The sequence below is a fragment of the Telmatherina bonti genome (genome assembly GCF_933228915.1).
Source record: "Telmatherina bonti genome assembly, chromosome: 3".
NCBI lineage: Eukaryota > Metazoa > Chordata > Actinopteri > Atheriniformes > Telmatherinidae > Telmatherina > Telmatherina bonti.
Genome location: NC_136621.1, coordinates 38,225,792 through 38,244,500, shown reverse-complemented (window position 1 = coordinate 38,244,500; position 18,709 = coordinate 38,225,792). Strand labels below are relative to the sequence as shown.

The 18,709-nt window shown below is 39.0% G+C and overlaps 1 protein-coding gene across 1 annotated transcript; it reads left to right on the top strand.

The window, feature by feature from the left end:
* Positions 1 to 3,114: 3,114 nt before the first annotated feature.
* LOC306774125 (TBC1 domain family member 24-like) lies at positions 3,115 to 9,355 on the top strand (the record flags this gene model as incomplete). Its single annotated transcript, XM_079264108.1, has 11 exons — positions 3,115 to 3,305; positions 3,484 to 3,677; positions 3,781 to 4,042; positions 4,136 to 4,249; positions 5,727 to 6,143; positions 6,249 to 6,488; positions 6,745 to 6,900; positions 7,819 to 7,882; positions 8,014 to 8,112; positions 8,663 to 8,954; positions 9,198 to 9,355. The coding sequence occupies 11 exons, from the start codon at positions 3,115 to 3,117 to the stop codon at positions 9,353 to 9,355; spliced, it is 2,187 nt and encodes a 728-aa protein (XP_079120234.1).
* Positions 9,356 to 18,709: the final 9,354 nt, after the last annotated feature.

Below are 18,709 nucleotides of genomic sequence, written 5' to 3'. Positions count from 1 at the left end.
CACAGCCTAAAATAATCCAAGGTGAACCATTAATGTCAGCAGGATACGTGCGCCGCTGCAGAGGGATGGACTCTGCTCAGAGTAGCACCATCCTATGCTCCTAACACAGTTTATCATGCAGTGGTTCCAGGAGGGCAACTTGGCTCCCAAAACTCAGTGGGTCTGAACAAAAAAAAGAAAAAAAAAAAAAAAAAAAAAAGAGTATTTTTTAACTTAAAATGATTGCAGCAGTACAAGTTCTGACGTGGACCAGAGGTTGGGAACATATTACACCAGTTTTAACATGGCTTATTGATCTGACATGCTTTAAAGTTACAAGCCTCGTGGATCCTCAGGTCCTCTGGGACTGGCCTCCTGCGGCACATTCACACCAGCCTTCGTTTGCTCAGAAAGTCCACTTTGATTCTGATTTGGATCAAAGAAGCAGATTTGTCCCACCTATAAACTACAACAGCATTGTAGGTTCGATAAACAGCAGTACGAGTAAATACAACCAGAACATGAAGGCATGTGTGGCAAACGGCGGCTCTGGAGAGAGTTCACACTCAGACATGGAAGAGTTTGGTAAAAGTTCTTAACATCTGATCAACCCAAATAACCAAGATCTGATCAACCCAGACCACCAGGATCTGATCAACCCAGAGCATATATTTTCCTGCCTCTAGTAGTGAATTATGATTAGTTTTAAAGGTGATCCATTTGAGAAGTACAACGTGAATGCAGTTACGGTCCAGAATAATGTTGGAACCAAGTCCCCCAGTCAGACCCAGTCTAGCAGACTATTCTCATCTGAATGAACCCTATTTGTTCCTGAAGTCTGGAATAAAACCTTTGGAAAGGCCTCGTTCCACCACAGTGGTCCTCATCTCTATAATAGCCTCCCAGACAACATCAGGGTGTAATGAGTTACCCTGAGGATCCTTAATACAGCCACACACAGGGAGTTCTGGACAAATGACCAGTTTATTGGTGGAGGAGTATGAACAGAAGATCAGTCCGGGGGAATGGTCTGCAGAAGAAACCAGGCAACAGCTGGGAGGTAAACAGGATGGCAAAATACTCGTCCAGGCAACGACAAGGCTCAGAGATCCAAAGACAGGCAGGGTCGGTAACCAGAAGATCCGAAAGGTAGCGGTGTCCGTCGAGGGCAAGGCAAGGAGGGTAATCCAGGGGCATAAAGCAGAAGGTCGGCAACTGAGGATCAATCCGTAGACCGCTGGAACAAAACTAGACATAGGTCTGATTATTATCTGGCAGAAAAGGAGGGATTGGAGGGAGCTTAAGTAGGCAGTGAGAGAAAAGGAAACCAGGTGAACTGAATGAGGTAGCAGAGGCAATTAGGAAGCCAGCAGGTGGATCGAGTTACCAATGATGAGCGCCAGGAGATCAGGGTGGCAAAAACATGACACAGGGCTGCAGAAACTGGTAAGAAAGAGATGAGGGTCAGCATTTATAAACATCTGGAGCCTTGGGCTCTTAAAACCACCGACCAGGTCTGGAATCTTGGAGTGTTGATAGACTCAGATGTGACTCTCAGCGGGCAAATCAAAGCTTCACCAAGAAGCTTTTTACCATTAGAAACATCAACAGGATGAAAACTGGTGTGGTGTGTTCAGATCTCCGAGTTAAAGCTCCAGCAGCAGCATCTGGATGAGCTGCAGGTGTTTAATGCTCTTTTTATGAAGTCCTGTTAAAAGACCGCTCCAGTCTGCAGGAGATAAACGTATGGAGTATTTTCTCCTGGGCTTTCTGGGAGAATAGACTCTTCACATCTTTATACTGGTTTCCAGTCAGTAACACGTTAGATTTTAAAACCCTGCTGATGGTTTATAAAACAAGAGATACATCTGTGATCTGTTCAGAGAATATAAACCGAGCAGAGATCATAGATCCAAAGACTCAGGTCAACTACTCCAGACCAGAGTACAGACTAAACGTGGAGAAGCAGCATTTAGCTGTTATGCTAAACAAATGGAACAAACAGTTTAATCCAGGTTAAAACATCTTTTCTCAAGCGCCTTTGCATGCGAACTTTGAACTTATCTTGCTTTTCATTACTTTAAGTAAATAATTAATTAATTAGTTTTTTTTATAAGGACACTGCATATTAATGAACATCTATAGCAGCAGATGTAAACATACCTAACAACCTAATTTGCATCCAAACCAGGTAAAGAAAGAATATACAACATAATAAAACATAAAATGTAGAATAAAATTGATGATTTTATTGTGATTTTTACTATTTTTACTGCCTCTTTAATGATACTTTTTTATGCATTTTAAAAGGTTTTCTACATAAAATGCTGTACAAATAAACTAGCGTGCCTTACAGCCCATCATAGCATCATCCACAAGTTGATAATATTTTGTCTGAATGATAAATATCTGAGAAATGTTTCTGGAGACAAGTTTGCTTTTGTTTACTTCTGTCTCAGCTTCTTTCTTTCCTTTTCGTAGAGTGGTATTTCACGTAGTACCATGTGTGAGCCAAGTAGTCTGAGAGGTTTGATGTTTTGTAACCAAGCATTATTGTGTTTGAATGAAAACATACATGTGTTGTACGAAATAATAGACCTCAGAGGACTTCTTGGAATACACCCCCTTGCATTTCACTACAGGGGCCAGTTTCAAAGAAAAAGTAAAAGCCACCATGTGACTGCCCTCATTTTATCCCACAAAAATAATGAGGTGTGATTTTTTTTTTCTAAATTGAAGCTTCAATTTTAATTATAAAGAAATAAGGAGCAAGATAGTGGAAAAATTGGGTGAATGTGATGCAGGATGTTTATTAAGGACAGCTGATGATGTTATAAAAGCAAGAAAAAGAGGCGTTTTTGGTTCAGTATTTGGCGATTGGATGTGCTGTTTTGTCACTCTGATGGATGAGGGTGGCTCTGTGGATGTTGATCTGGGATTTCTCAGAAACACACTGTGTATTGCCACAGTTAAAACTGGAAAATCAATGGAACTTTTCCCTTCAGTGCCTGGATCACCACAAATAAACCTCAGTTTCGATCACATGATCTCAACTCTCAGGCTTATATAAAAACACTACGTCTCCTGAAAACTTAATTAGTCAGAAGAGGAAAAAATTTAACAAAAAGACTTGAGATGATTCAGGTTTCGGGAGTGCTGGAGTTCTCCAGTTTTAGAAACATTAATTCTGGATCCTCTGATCAGGACCTGAAGTCTGTGGCTGGAGGCAAAAGACAAAGATCCCATTCCTCTTACAGCCCAGAGGACAGGAACAACTATAATCCGCAGATAAAAACACAGGAGACCAACTTACGGCCTCGCTCCAGGTATGTTTCTTTTTTACTTTAAGACTTTTGTTGTTTCAATTATTTAATCTGACAGCAATATGTTTTTGCATAATCATATTATTAATAATGATTTACACTTGTGTTTTAATACTGTGATTAGTATGACAAATATTATTGACTGATCAATATAATTTGAACTGGATACAATCTTCTTTAGGTCTTTTTATTCTTATGAAACGTCGGAGCTACACTCTGACCCTGACCCAGGAAAATCCAGTCCGCTGAAATGTAAAGCAAGTCCATTATTCAGGAGTCAACTATCCAAAAATGAGAACAAAGGCAAGGATCGCTCTGGTGTTCAAGTCGCCCCAAAGAGAGTCAAGTCCAAACCAAGCAAGCATCTAAGAGATGGTAACAAAACCAATAATTTTATAACAGAATGCACATTGAACTATCAGAGGGAAATCATGAGAAAACAGCACTTATTAAAGCTATATGTGGGTTTCTCACTCAGGCAGTAAAGGTAATGGAAAGTCAGTATCCATGATGACCATCTCTGAGTTGGACAACTGGGAGATTTGCTCCAGTTCTGGGATGAAGTATGGACAGTTTGTGGACTGGGAGAAGATCGATCCTGAAGCAGCGATACGATATCAGCAGATCCTGAAGAGTAGCCACCAGGAGCTGAAACTGATGGCCCGTGAGGGGTTCTGGGCCACGCCACACACACTAAGAGCCAAAGCTTATTATCACATCATCCACAGCATCAATTCCAGGTTGAAACTGTTCAAAGTGATGATCAGAAATGTAAAATAACAGTATGAATGCATGCAAATGATTTTAGTTTGTATTGATGTTGTCTTTAACAGGGCTGTTGCACCAGACAGAGACGTCTACTATGAGCTTGCTGAGAAGCTTTTCGGAGAGCAGAGAAAGAGCAACCATCCAGTCCCTCAATACATGGAAGATGGAGAAATACCAAGGTACTTTTATAAAGTTATCCGTGTTTGAAATACAGTAAAAATCACTCAGTAGGTTTTTTAAAGACTTCAGCTGTGTTTGAACATTCACTAATATAGTCAATATAGACCAAAATTATAGCTTATAATAATCAAGTGATGCAAACATCAAAGCAGGTTGAAAAAACAATAGATCTTTTTATTATAATTTTTTATTGAATAAGTTAGCAACAAATAAACAATAAAAAATGTTTGAAAAGGAAATTAAATTTTTTTCCAGAAGAGTTGAACTGGTTTGGGAACAGTGTTAATGTTTGAACACATTCTTGGAGTTGACTAGCTAGCAAAGCTACTCGCTCTGAAACTTTTAGCAAATTTTGCTTGTTTGTTTTCCATTTGTGAACCATATAAGTGTCCAGTATTGTCATTTTTCTGTTTAACAGTCACAAATTATCCCGAGTGTGGAGACAGTTGAGTGGTTCACAAAGCAAAGCTAAAGGATGTTAGCTAAAATGACACCAGAAATAAAGCAACTGTTATTTATTTATTTAACTATGGCAAGATGGATTAAGAGCAAACTCTTATTTGCAGCTGAAACCTGGCAAAAGGCAAGGCCTGATGCTATAGAATAACCCATACTAATTAAATTTAAAACACATTTTCTTAACTTCAGATTAAGCAAACAAATGTTCAAGAAAGTCTTGGATTTGACATGCTAGCAAAGCGTTAGCTACTTGTTTTGAAACCTTTTGCCTTTTTGTTTGTTTGTTTTTGGTTTATTTTTTAAGAAAGCAGTGTGTTTTGTCATTTTTATGTGAAACAGTAACAAATGATCCTGGATTATTCTGCTTTCATTTGACATGCGCTTTTACCGACATGGGAGAATTGATCAATTTTCCTGTGTGTTGCATAAATACATAACAAATAACAAAGCAAAAGCTAAAACGACCCGAGAAATAAAGCAGCTATCTGATATTGCTGGTATTTATTTTTATCAACCTTTATTTAACCATGACAAGACAGATTAAGAATAAATTCTTCTTTACAGCTGTGAGCTGGGAAAGGTCAAGGCCAGTTAATGGGGAATAATGGTTTAAAATGAATCAATGCAAATGAAATTAAAAACAAATGAACAAGAAATAGATAGAGACTTAGACAAAGATTAAATGTTATAATTTTATTATTTCAATCATGAAAATACAATGAGATTAAATACCTTTATGCTCAGGTGTTTATGGCCTTTTAATATCAGGCTATATCTCTAAATAAAAGTGTGTTGTGGTGGGGGTGGTGGGTGGCTTAAAGAGAGGTTATTTAAACTGTGAACTGCTGTACATTCGATGGTCCCACATGCACGTACACCTTGCAGTGTGTTTGTTCTAAAAGCCAGTTTTGTGTACACTTTCCACAGGCGATGTAATTGCCCATGACATGCTTCTCCATGCCAACTTGTCCATTTCTAACCGAAAGGAAACCATGCATGCTTTTTGTCTCTTTCCAGATACTGTCTCAACAAAGCAGGCTTGAACTCTGTGAAAAAGGTCCTTCTTTGCATTGGCGATTACTTCCCAGACATGACCTTCTGCCCCATCCTTCCTGCCCTGGTCTCGCTCATCCTCCATTTCAGCGAGGACGAAGCTGAGTGCTTCTACAGCGTGTCCCGACTGATCTGCTACAAAGATCACAACAAGCGTTACATTGACCAGTCTTTCCTCACCTACCGCGCTTCCTGCATGACATTTGGGGACCTTGCCAATAGGTGTTGCAGAGGGATTCGCAAGCTCATTGCCAGCTCTCACCAGAACCTCTTTGAGTTTTACTCTGACTGGATCATGTGGATATTTGCCGACCTTCCATTCACGTATGCCATCAGAGTTTTAGATGTCTACCTTCTGGAAGGCTACAAAGTTCTCTACAGGTCTGTACATGAGCAAACTCTCATGCATTAACCTTTTCTAGAGCAGAATCTCGATGGAAAAAAATAAGCAGGAGGGTTAAAACATTTGATTATTACTCTTCGTAGGGTGGCGCTGGCTTTGCTCGATCTCTACAAGGTATCCGTGTCGTCTCGAGTAGCCGATGTGGAGGATTTCAGAACGGACATGAAACGTTTTGTGCAGAACGTACCTCGCCACTGCACGGCCGAGAAACTGTTTGAGAAAGCCTTCATGATTCCAATCGCCACACGGAGAGAGCTTAACCTCCTATTCAATGCCAACAAAGACTCCCTGATGCAGAGAGGCGTGAGCGCATACCAGAAGAGGTATGTTTAGATCAGGGTTGGGCAACTCCGGTCCTCAAGGACCGCAATACTGCAACTGTTTGGGGTTTCCCTGCTGCAGCACAAAGGGAAACTCCAAACACTTGCAGGACTGCAGCCCTTGAGGACTGGAGTTGCCCATCCTTTGTTAAGATGAACGCTATGGTAAATCCACCAATAAGAGGTGAGCGAGTTGGAACTTGCAGAAAAGCATTCAGGTTGTTTTAACACATCATCCTTGTGTTTAATTTCCCTAAAGGCAGACGGTGGGGCCAGTTGACTTCAACAAATTCAGCTCCAGTGTTGTAACAGAGATGGAGATGAGGGTGATTTGGGCCTGGATCCCAGAGCGCTTCGCCCTCTTCAGTCCAGTTAGGTTGTTCAGCTCGGCTGAACATGAAAGAAGTCTCGCTTCGTAAGTAAGCTTCACTCTTTACCGAGATTCATTGATGTGTTGGTGTAGTTACTCATGTGGGAAGAGATGATGAAGCTGTGCTCATGTAGTGATAAACAAGCTCTTTAAGTTAACTTTATTTTAAGCTTGAGATGAATCATAATGATTGTGATGAAGCAGTTTCTTATCAAAAGAGCCTGAATTTTGAGTTGAACTGAAAGTTTATTTGAACATAAAGACAAAATTAAAGACAGGAAAAACAAAAGCAAAGCCCTTAAGGACCGACTTTGGGACCCCTGGCTTACAGTTTAAAACTACAGCATTTGGACTAACACATGGCCATGACTTAGTAACTCGCGGCTACACTATTACATCCCGTTCACATACATGAGTAGCCCCTGGCCATGCAACAGAATGTATGTAATCCCAACAGTGACGCCACTATGATCACCATTAGCAAACCATGATGCAGGTGGATTGTTTGCACCGCTGACATGTTTACAGTACGTTGCACTGTGAAGTCATTAGCAGTTCAGTGTGAACAAAACAGCCCAGTCTCATAAAATAGTGTGTTATGGGTACAATACTCCATATTTCCAAATCACATGGCAGAAACTGTGTGAAGGTAGTTTACCTTTGGCTTTTATTGTGCTTCTGAAATATTCTGACAACACACGGCCAACCTGTTAGCATTTATGTTAAGTTTTAACATGAAGATTTTCCATGTCCACCCCCTCGTTCCATCATATGACCAGTTTTTATGATCATATAGTTGTACATTCGGATGTATTTCAGAATGCAAATAAAGGCGAAACACAATTTTTCAAGATAAAAACACTTACATGGCTTTTTGATGCCTGAAAATGTTTTGATTTGATAGTTTTGCAGCTTGAAAACTTCTGTATTATCAGTTTGATCAGTGTTTTCTCTCTTTTTTAGACTCTATTCGCATGTGGAACGACATGAACCGGCAGTCCTGATTATTAAAACAATGGATGAAGAGGTAACATTAGACATTATGAATACTAAATTTAACCTGATAATTGTACCTGCTTTCCTATAATTTAATTTGACAGTAACATATAAATAAATCAAATGCAATTATAAAATAGTCTTTTTTCTTCCTCTCCTCAGGTGTTTGGAGGGTTCATGTCAACAGATGTAATAGAAAGAAAAGGCAATGACTCTCAAGGACTTGCGTATTTCGGAACTGGGGAGTGTTTTGTTTTTACGGTGAGCTATAATGTTGTATTTTCTTCACGTTAAGTTACTTTTGTCAATACATTCACAAATGGAAGATTTTTAAATGCAAACATGTCCCATGTGAAGGTAAGTTTACCAACTGGACGCTCAGTGGGATTGAAAGCAGTGAGGTCTGTTGGAGAGACGTGAGATGCAGCTGAGAAATGTGTGCAGATTTGGTTTATTTACCTGCAATATTTTGCTTCATTTATGTTATCAAGTAATTTTTACTTTCAATTTGATCTTGAATCTATTATATAGACTGCAGGGTTTATCTGTTATTGGGTTACAGTAAGAAGAAACAGCACCGGTAGAACCACATCATCATCATTACCTATTTGGACATTAAGTGGTGGTCAACCTTGTTTGTTGTAGACCAGAACACGTGTGAAGACTGAACGTTGGAAAAGCCTTACGTTCATTCCAGACTTGATATGACTTGCTTATTAGTGCAGGATTTTAGGGGAAGTTTCAGCTTTTTGAAATACAACAATCATCTTCAGCAACAAGTGTTGAACATGAAATTTTGTGACTCTTTCAGCTCCGACCCAGCATGGAGCGCTACCAGAGGGCCATGATCAGCATTATGACCCGAAGAGCTTCTCCTCAGCAGGTCCAGGTCAGCATCAGCGCCTCCTCGCAGGTGTCTGGTAGCGGGAACTCCCAGTTCATCAACGCAAGCTGTCCATCTGGGACCCTTCAGGATCCCAGCTATTTCATGAACCCTTTCGTTGCACCATCGGAGGACCTTATGACGGCCAAAGAGCCCAAGAGACCTAAGGAACAAGAGGCGTCCATGTTTCTGGCAGCTGATGAAAATCAGCTGATCATCGGTATGTATGTTAAACACACGTTAGTGGATAGGTCCTATAGGAATGTGTGCTTTCTAAAGAATTTATAAAAGGTTAACCAAACAAAAGCTCAATGTTGGAAGTTGGAAACCTTTACTGCATCAGCATGGCACTGAACAAAACCCTACCTGCAGAAAACATGAAAAATCTCAACCTCAGCAGTTACATCAGTAGAGACGAGGGCTGGAAACAGCAGACAATGGTGACTTATTTGTCGTCTTGCAGGTGGAGATGGCGGCCACGCTCTATGCTTGACGGAAGACCTCACTGGAGGATACACCGAACCATGTGACACATTTAAAAGCAGCCCACTGTGCAAGGGAACTTTCCAGATCCAGTCTGTGGAAGCGTGGGGCATCCAGAACTCTATTTACTTCTCTTAGGACTTTCCCTCGCTGTGAAATCTCACAAAAAGATTCACAAGTTTGTGTTAAGTCATTACCGGCCAATTTTTATCTATACTATTAAAGTACACTTGATTTGTATGCAGTTTTTTATTTTGTGAAATGTAAATATATTCAAAAGATTGTAAAGTATTTGGATGTAAAAATCAAAATATTAGGCATCATATTGGAAAAGAAGAAGCTTTGCTTAACTCTGAGGTCCAGATGCTGTAACCTGTTCAGCATGTTTTATTTATGAGGTCTTTATCTACAATAATAATGCTTATTGATTGCCTTGGATGTGTAGAAATGGATTACATGTAATAACGGTTTTACACTGAAATAGAAAATAACATTGTCAACCATGATAATTCATAAATAATGTGTAATAATGATTCACTATAATTGTTTTTTAATCTATAATTGATTTCTTATAGATTGTGGTTATTTATGCAAAACAAGCAGCATCTCACATTACTGAACATAAAAGCCTAACAGGCTTTTAATCTGCACTGAAGCTGTTTTTCATTTTGAAAATAGATATTTGTGTAACTACATAATCTGCATCATTTTTTTTTTTTTTTTAAAGAAATAAAAGTAAGTAAATCCTTTGTGGGTTTTTTTTTTTCAAATACTCCAAAAGAATTATTTAATTATTGACATCGATGATCCAATGAATAAGGGAATAAATTTCTGATAAAAACATCTTAATATCACAGATCCAGGTCACCTATTGTGCTGCATTCGCGGCCCGTTTGAATTTGCATGTTTTGGGTTGTAATCTGAGCTAGTAAAATAAATGATTTGATGAGTTACAAAATATCAGAAACCTTGAGTTGGAAGATCTGTATATACGTAAAAAAGTATCTATATACGTAGATAATCGGCATATGTTTCATAAATACCAACTGTAAAGGAGTTAGAGTTAATTACGTTATACTTTTATTTTTTAACAAAAGCGACTCACAGCACAATTAGTTTAATCATAAATAGAACATTTAAAATTGGTCTCTATTTGATGAATAATATAGTTAAGTAGCACTAAACAACAGATTTAGTTTTTAATTATTTAATTGTTACTCTCCGATACATAATGTCCTGTTTACGTGGGGCAGTGAACGCATCACGCATTTGAACGTGCATCATAGACGGCATTAAAGCAGAACTGCTGTGGTTTAACTTACTATGAGATCTGCGGTTTTCATCCCAAAACTTCCCTTCGTCTGAAGTACGTTTGATATGAACCGATGTAGATAGAAGACATTAATTCATCTTCTTAATTCATCCTTTTAAGAGATATTAGAGAGGTCGGATTGTTTGTTGTTAGCTTAGCACGTCCAGATTAGCATCAGCTAACCTAGCTAGACTTGTATGTTTTCGCGTCTCATAATAACTAATTTAACTTCTATTTTACAAGTATTTAATTAGATGATCAATATCCGCATGGTAACTGTTTTTCTCGTGAACGGACTCGTGTTCAGCAGTTTATAGGCTTTATTGTCGCTTTAAGTGAATTTTCTATCACAACAGAGTAATAATCAGTCATTTAGATGAGGGGAGATGGCTTTAAAATGTGTAAAATAATCAATATCCCACGTGGGAAATAATAGAAAGAAACAATATTCCCCTAGATTGATTTGTTTGACAAAATGTGTGTGATTTTAAACTTGTTTGGTGGAGTGTGAGATTTATATTTACTGAAAATACACAAAGAAACAACTAGTTTGTTGTTTATCTAAGTCTTGCAAATAAGTAGCACAAAGAAATCAGTGAACAACTCATAGTTTTCCTGACTGCTGTGGGATTAGATGTCAGGCTTGATGGTTGTGTTAGTTTAGATCGTTTTTATCTTTCCACTTTGCTTTTTTTAATTTTATTTTTATTTTTTTCTTGTAAGAAAAACGTAGTACAAGTTCCTAGTGAGACATAAGTCTGGTGAAGAAGGGTGTCGGGTTACTATTCTGTCCAATAAACCATGATATTATAATAATAATAATAATAATAATAATAATTGTTATTATTATTATTGTTATTATTATTATTATTATTATAGTAATAGTAAGACATAGTCCAGGGCGTTTTATTTTGTCATTGCCTTTTTGTTGCTCATCCAAACACCAGATAACATAATAGATGATTATTCCATGACAAAATCGATGTCACCTTGAACAATCCAGACATTTTCGTGGGGTAATGCTTGTAGAGAGTAAATATAAGTTATTTTTAGTCTATCTTTGTCTTGAAAAGATTCAAATGGCTCATTTTTGAGGATGACAGCCCTGACTCACATTACCTTCTGGCTGTTCATCTTGCTCGTTCCATTTGCTCCATTAAGATGCATTTTATCTGAAAAAGTCTTAAGAAAATATCTCCTTTTAAGTATTTCTTGGAATTTTAAGACGTTATTTTATGTGCAGTGCAGTGCTGAAAGTGTTCCAGAGCGGGTGTGTTTGAGCACAAAGTTTCACAGCATTAAATTTGGACGTCTTGTGGATATTTTCTGATCAGTTTTTGTTGTGAGTGTTTCATTGTTTTTCACAGTTTTACCTGTGAGAAAGGACTTTGTAACTTTTGATTTGTGCTTTGCAGTTTTGGTTAAGATAGATTTATCTTTGATAAAACAAGACTGCTTTTATCAACTTGGCGAGAAGTGAGATGGAACCTGCTGATGAAATAAATTAATAAAATGAAAAATTCTTATTTATTCTCTAATGAGAAATTATTTTTAAAACTTTTTTTTAACGTGATGCCAAACATTGCACTGTTACAAAATCAAATGCATATTTTTAAACGTTTTGAACAATTAATTTATTTTACATGTGTTCTCAGGGCAGAACTGTGACGTGCTGAAAAACTGGCTTTTTCTTTTGTCTTCTCCAGCATTTAAGCAAGCAGAATGATTATCTGGATGCTGTATTCTGCTGAGCAAATTTACTTTGCATTATAGAAAAAATCCTCTCCTTGATATTCTGGATTCTTATTTTATTTTTCTATTTATTTTGCATAATTGTTTGTATAACAAAGTTTGTGTTGCTGGACCGGACCAGAGAGGACAGAAGAGAGATAGAAGAAGAATCGAGAAGAAAAGAAAACAGGAAAAAAACCATGTAGAGAGAAAAAGAAAAACTGTTTGTGGCATTAAAACCAGGCGTAAATGAAGAAATGTCAAAGTTTACATTGTTGCTGTTGCACAGGTTCTCCACCAGATGGCGCTGATTAATTAAATTCTACTGAATTAGATTTTTCCGATTAAAACCATCCTGCAGACTTTAAGCTGTTTTCTTACTGAACATGTGGTCGAGTCAACAAGCATTAAGCAGTTAATAGTGTAAAATCATTTAAATGATGAAGAAAAGACAGAGACTGCTTTTCTTTATAAACAGATTCATTCGGATTAGGAATTAAATGATTGTTTTGTGGGACTTTGACATTAATAATGACATAATTAGCATAAGAATTAAAATGAACACACTTAAGTTCTTGACTTTTTATTCAGGTAACAAGACCTATGTCATATAAAAGGATTTATTTATGGCTCTCTTAAATCTTGTTATAGTTTATCATTGTTTGAGGTCATTTTAAGGTCTCAGTTGATGCACAGTTTGGGTATGAATGTAAAAAAGCAACTGGTGAGGGCTGTCAGACAACTCTGAGGAATCTCGCATAGTTTGGGTAATCATCAGCATCAATCATTTATTAACAGATATGCATTTAGTTGATGATCATTAACATTCCTATGGTTTTATTTCTAGCAGAACACAACAAAATCATTCCTATTGTTGATTATTATCCTATTTGGCTTTTTTTCTTTTTAAAACTGTCAACTTCCCGCTTTTGATTTTGACTCAGTGCTTTTTAATATTATGTGACATAATTGGCCTCCATGTGTGTTTCTGTGTTGCATGTGAACAGGCTGCAACCATGGGCCCGAACAACAAGCCTGACACTAAAGCGGAGTCTTCAGAAGACGGTACGTAGTTATGATTTGTTGTTATTGAAACTTAACTAAATGATAATGTTCTTCAAATAAATTATGCTAGAGTAAAATTTTAGTGCTTTTATAAAAATTATTTTGAACCTTTCACCATTTAGATGCTCCATGATCTAAAACGTTGCATCTGCCGCCGTCCCGTTCTGTTTTACTGATGTCTCCTCTGAAACTCATCACATCACGCAAACCCACGTGGTTTGAGCAGGAACAACATACAACCACAGAACTGATCAAAATGAGTGCAGACTTGGTTATTTTTCAGGAGGAAAAATGACCAGGCGGTTTAAACCTCCCAATAGGATCAGCTGACATGTTTACACGAAGCATTTTTATTCTGATGGACGTTCGATCAGATCAAAATCGCTCCATGTAAATGCCGCTAATGAACTTCCCGATTAAATAAAGGATAAGAGCATAAAATAATTATAGGCAATATAAAAGTGGAAACGAAGTTGTTTATGTTTAAGATTCTGTTGATGGGAGAGTTTCTCAGTCCAGGTCCTCAGGACCCCCTACCTCGCATGCTTTAGATGTGTTCCTACTCCAACACACTTGATTCAGATTAATGAACTTCCTCATCAAGTTCCTTGCAGCCCGTTAACCAGACATTTTATTTCATTCAGGATCGTTAAAGTAGAGTTAAGAGACAGTCGTATATGAGGGCCGAGATTTGGAAACACTGATTTATGACATAGTAAGGCATCATTTACAACATAGAAATCACAAATCCAGTCCTTGAGGGTCACAGTCCTGCAGGTTTTAGTTGTTTTCTTTCTGCAACACACCTGATTCTAATCAAATGCAGCTTGTCACGTTCTGCACAGTGACCCGTTAATTAGATTGAGCAGGTTTGTTTTAGCAGGTAAACATCTAAAACCTGCAGGACGGAGGCCATGGAGCACTTCTGATCTGACCGAAAGACCAATCACAATAATGAGCATCATGTAAAAATGTCAGCTGATCCAATTTAAATCCAATTTTATGATCCGATCAGCACAAAAATAGCCATGTATACACTCATCAAGTGCTCTGAGGTGTTTCTGTACACGGTCAAACCATGTGGGGGCTACATGACATGATCAGATTTCAGAGAAGACTTAAAAAAATAGTGTCAGTAACACAGAACAGGACTGTGACGGATACGTTTTAGACCATGTACAGGCATAGACGGGTTTTTGGAAAACCGAATATCTTCCCCCCTCGGGCTGGAAAAATAAAAATGAGTCCACCTGATCTTGTTTTTCAAAAACACTTTAATCCAGACCAATTGGCATTATTGCGTTGTTAAACACATTCATTAGCATATCAAACCAGTAGCGCCCCTAATGCTATCCAATCAGAATAACCTTCCATCATGAAACATGTCTCTAAATGGCTAGGTGGTGAAAAATAACTGTCCTTAATCTCGTCCTTCGCCTTCGGTCGTCTATGTGGAGCAGTACTGATGGCAGTATAATATCCATAGACTGTATAAAAAAGATGGGCGGAGCCTCCGTGACGTCACCCGTAGGTTTTTGAAGAGCTCCATTGAAGCTCGGTGGGCGGTTCCTACCATCGCCATCTTGGCAGGGGCATGCGTGTCGTCTCGCCCGGAAAATAGAAATATGGGCGAAGAGGTGGAGCTGAGAGGGGGGCTGTGAGCGTCATGGTGGATGATTGACATCGAGCGAACTCTGAGCTGCCTGTAGCTAAAAGCTAACCGAGCTAACCTGAAGATAACAGAAGCTAACCAGCTAACGGAGGTAAACGGGCTAAAGCTAAGTCACGTTGTTAACTTGCTAAAAACCGCGGTTCTACAATCTTCTTACTTGAAGCAGGAGATCAGGTACCTGTCAATCAAAAAGAGATGCCCCTTAATATGTCAAATTTTGTGAATTTTTCATTTACTTTTAAACGGGTGAGTTAGAAAAAAAATTCACTCCCCCCACAGTTGTCATGAAGGTAAACCTGACCTATTAAACCTAAAATGGATTTTGTACCAGGCTGTAAACATGTTTATTTCTGCTGTGAAGTTGGTCCTTTTAACATGGGAGTCTATGGGGATTTGCTCTGTTTTGCAGGGAACTGCAGTTTATGCACTTTCGCATAGGCTTTACTTTTAACTGCCAGAGATTACCACTTGGTAACACACACAAAGTACCTGGACAATGGATAACGCCAACACAGCCTTGTTCTTTTAAAAAACCCTTGGTTTTTTAAAAGAATTGTTTTTTATGCATAACTCTGCATTTTGTGTGGATGACAGGCCAAACCGGAAAAAAAATGTTGTCATATTGTGAGATTTTTTAAAAATATATATTTTAACCTTTATTTGACCAGGTAAAATCAGTTGAGAAGAACTTCTAATTTACAATGATGACTTGGCAGGAGGCCGCAGCAATTCAAACAAAGATAAACAAACAAAACAAAACAAGATCAAATAAGTCCATACCATACAAACGAAAGACCTGCTACGTGTAGACAAGGATCGAGTTAGGACCTGGAAGAGTTAAAGATTATTCAGCATTTTGACGGTTGAAAGGTTCAAAAACAAATTAATAAAACAGTACTTTTTCTAGACAGGTGAGAACTACGCATGTCAAAAACTTTCCAATGGTATTAAATCTGTTTTACATGTAGATACAGCTGACTTTGCTTAGCTTCCATGTAAACATGTCAGCCTGATTTCAATTCCAAACATGAGATATTTGTCCGTGTTAACGTAGCTAGTGACCCTGGAGGCCTTGAGATGAAAATCCTGCCAATAATGAGTCATACAAATAATAAAAACTAAAAAGTCTGCCTCAAAAGCTTCCATCTGTACTTGAGGAAATACAGTAATCTGCTGAGTTCTGTTTCAGTGTTTAGAAACTAGTATGCATTGAATTCAGTCCAAACTCACCCATTGCAACCCATCTGATTAATCCTAGTTTGTCTTTTTTCCTGTTTGTTTACAGAGGTTTTTATTTTCATCACTAATTAGAACTAATTATCATGTTCTGCCTTTTTATTTTGTTGTCCAATCAGATCCAGGAGTGGCTGAAGTGATGGAAATCCCAGAATCAGATTCCATTAATGGGTCAGCTGTGACTAAGCCTGAGAACTCCAAACAACTAGAGAGAGGCACATCAGACAAGTGCTATCCCTGCTCCATCTGCAGGAAGATATTCGACAGGCCGTCAAAGCTAGAGAGGCACAAACCCATCCATGCCAGGGAGCCCAAAACGCTCCATCAGTGTCCGCTTTGTGAGAAGAGCTTCGCGCAACAGGAAAAGCTGCTCCGACACCAAAACTGCCACAACAGAACAAACAAGCATCCCTGTCCAGACTGTGGGAAAGTCTTCAATAGGCCTTCAAAGCTGGAAAGGCATAAACGCACACACTCAAAGAAGCCGAGGGTCCCCCATCAGTGCTCTTACTGCATGAAGACATTTAGTAAGCTGAACAAACTCGTCCGCCACAAGCGAATGCACACGGGTGAGAAACCTTTCACCTGCCCCATCTGCGGGAAGGGATTCTCCGAGGCAGGTCACTGCAAAGCACACGAAAAGACCCACGAGGAGCAGCCAGAGAAGCCTCACTGCTGCCCAGACTGCGGCATGCGGTTCTTTAAAGCCTCCGAGCTCCGTCGGCACTTCCGTTCCCACACTGGGGAGAAACCTTTCAGGTGCATGCTATGCGAGAGCTCCTTTTCGCGCTCGGAGGGGCTCAAAAGACACATGAGGAGCCACACAGGGGAGAGACCGTACAAATGCATCGTGTGCGGGAAAGGGTTTTACTCCCGCCAGGATTTGAATACTCACGGACTGATTCACTCAGGAGAGAAGCCGCATCTTTGCCCCGTGTGTGGAAAAGGTTTCTCACAGCTGGGCAACATGAAAGAGCACGAGCAAAACGTCCATATTAAGTCTGAGAAATATATTTGCAATGAGTGCGGCGCGACTTTCACTCGGTACAAGTCGATGACGAAGCATCAGCGGACGCACACGGGGGAAAAGCCCTATCTGTGCCTCACCTGTGGTCGTAGGTTTTCATGGAGCCATTCCCTCAGTAGACACAGGAGGACACACGCACATAAACAGATGTGTTTGGACACATCGAAAGACTCGCTCACTAAGATTTTAGAAGAACCATCGGAGAATCCCAGCAGTTGAAATCCTACACTTACCTAATTCATCTTCAGTTAACTTTCCTGGATAAGCAGTTGAGCTAAGTTCTGTTGTTTTTAGTGTGCTAAGAAATTTGTTGCATGCTTTTAATTACACACGAGAATTTATTTATCTAAACCAAAGGTCTCTAACTCTAACTTAACCGGGGACCACCAGAGGTAGAGTCTTTTTGAGGTGTAAAAAAGGGGTTCTCAGTGTTCCAAAAGAAAGTACATCTGATCCAGTCTTCTCAAACTACTCATAATAATTCAGAATATCCAGAACATGAATATTTCTTCAGAACAAAGGCTTCTCTTACTTCCTTCTACTCTTTACTACCAGACTTGATAGCAGCCAAGACCCTCACTTTAGGTCGAAGATGCTCGTCAGTAAGTTTGGACCTGAACTCTCATGGTGGAGAAGAGCTTTTTTCACAGATAGGTGCTCCCAAAAAGCCACCTAAACACGCTTCAGCATCCTGGAAATCTCAATAACTGTCCAAGCGTGTTTGTTTTTCCACCCACCTCTCTGAACTTGGCTTTGAGTTCAGAGTAGCACTGCAGGTCAGTTCGCGGAGCTAACGCCCCATTGGAGCAGATGGCGCGGCCAAAAATTTGACAAGTTGATCTGAGTGTCTTGAAGTCAGAACGCTTGTGATTGAATTCTTCCTGTAATCTAAATACTTCTCACCACTGAATGGTGCTCTGGAATCCACGAGTGCCTTGCATGCTTGGAAATTGGCGGAAATTTGTCTGAGAACTCTGGTCATGCTGGTATGCAGCAGCGACGAGCCCTGGTCTTGTAACTTGATCAGTTCATTATTCAGTTCCTGTGTGATGTCAAAATGAGTGAAGCTGTTCAAAAACTATTTCTTTGATAGTCTATTAGCCACCACTAGTTTTTTTGCCGATTAGTTGACTAATCGAGTCATATGCAAAGCGTAGCTTATGGCGCCTGCATGCCGCTGCTCTTACATAACCACCATTAGCTTTCAGCTTGAAGTGTTATCACTAAATGTTATGATTTATCTAAATATGAAGACAATTATGTATTTTTCTGCCTATAGTAAAATAAGGAAAACAAGCTGCTGGGCTTAAGAAAATACAAACACGGTTTTTCTTTCTTTGTGCAGATTAATTTTCAAGTACGCAATAATGTTACAAAATCAAATGAGGTCGGAAACTGAAAATAAACCACAAAAAATACATTTTAGCTCACTGTCAACGTTAATGTTAG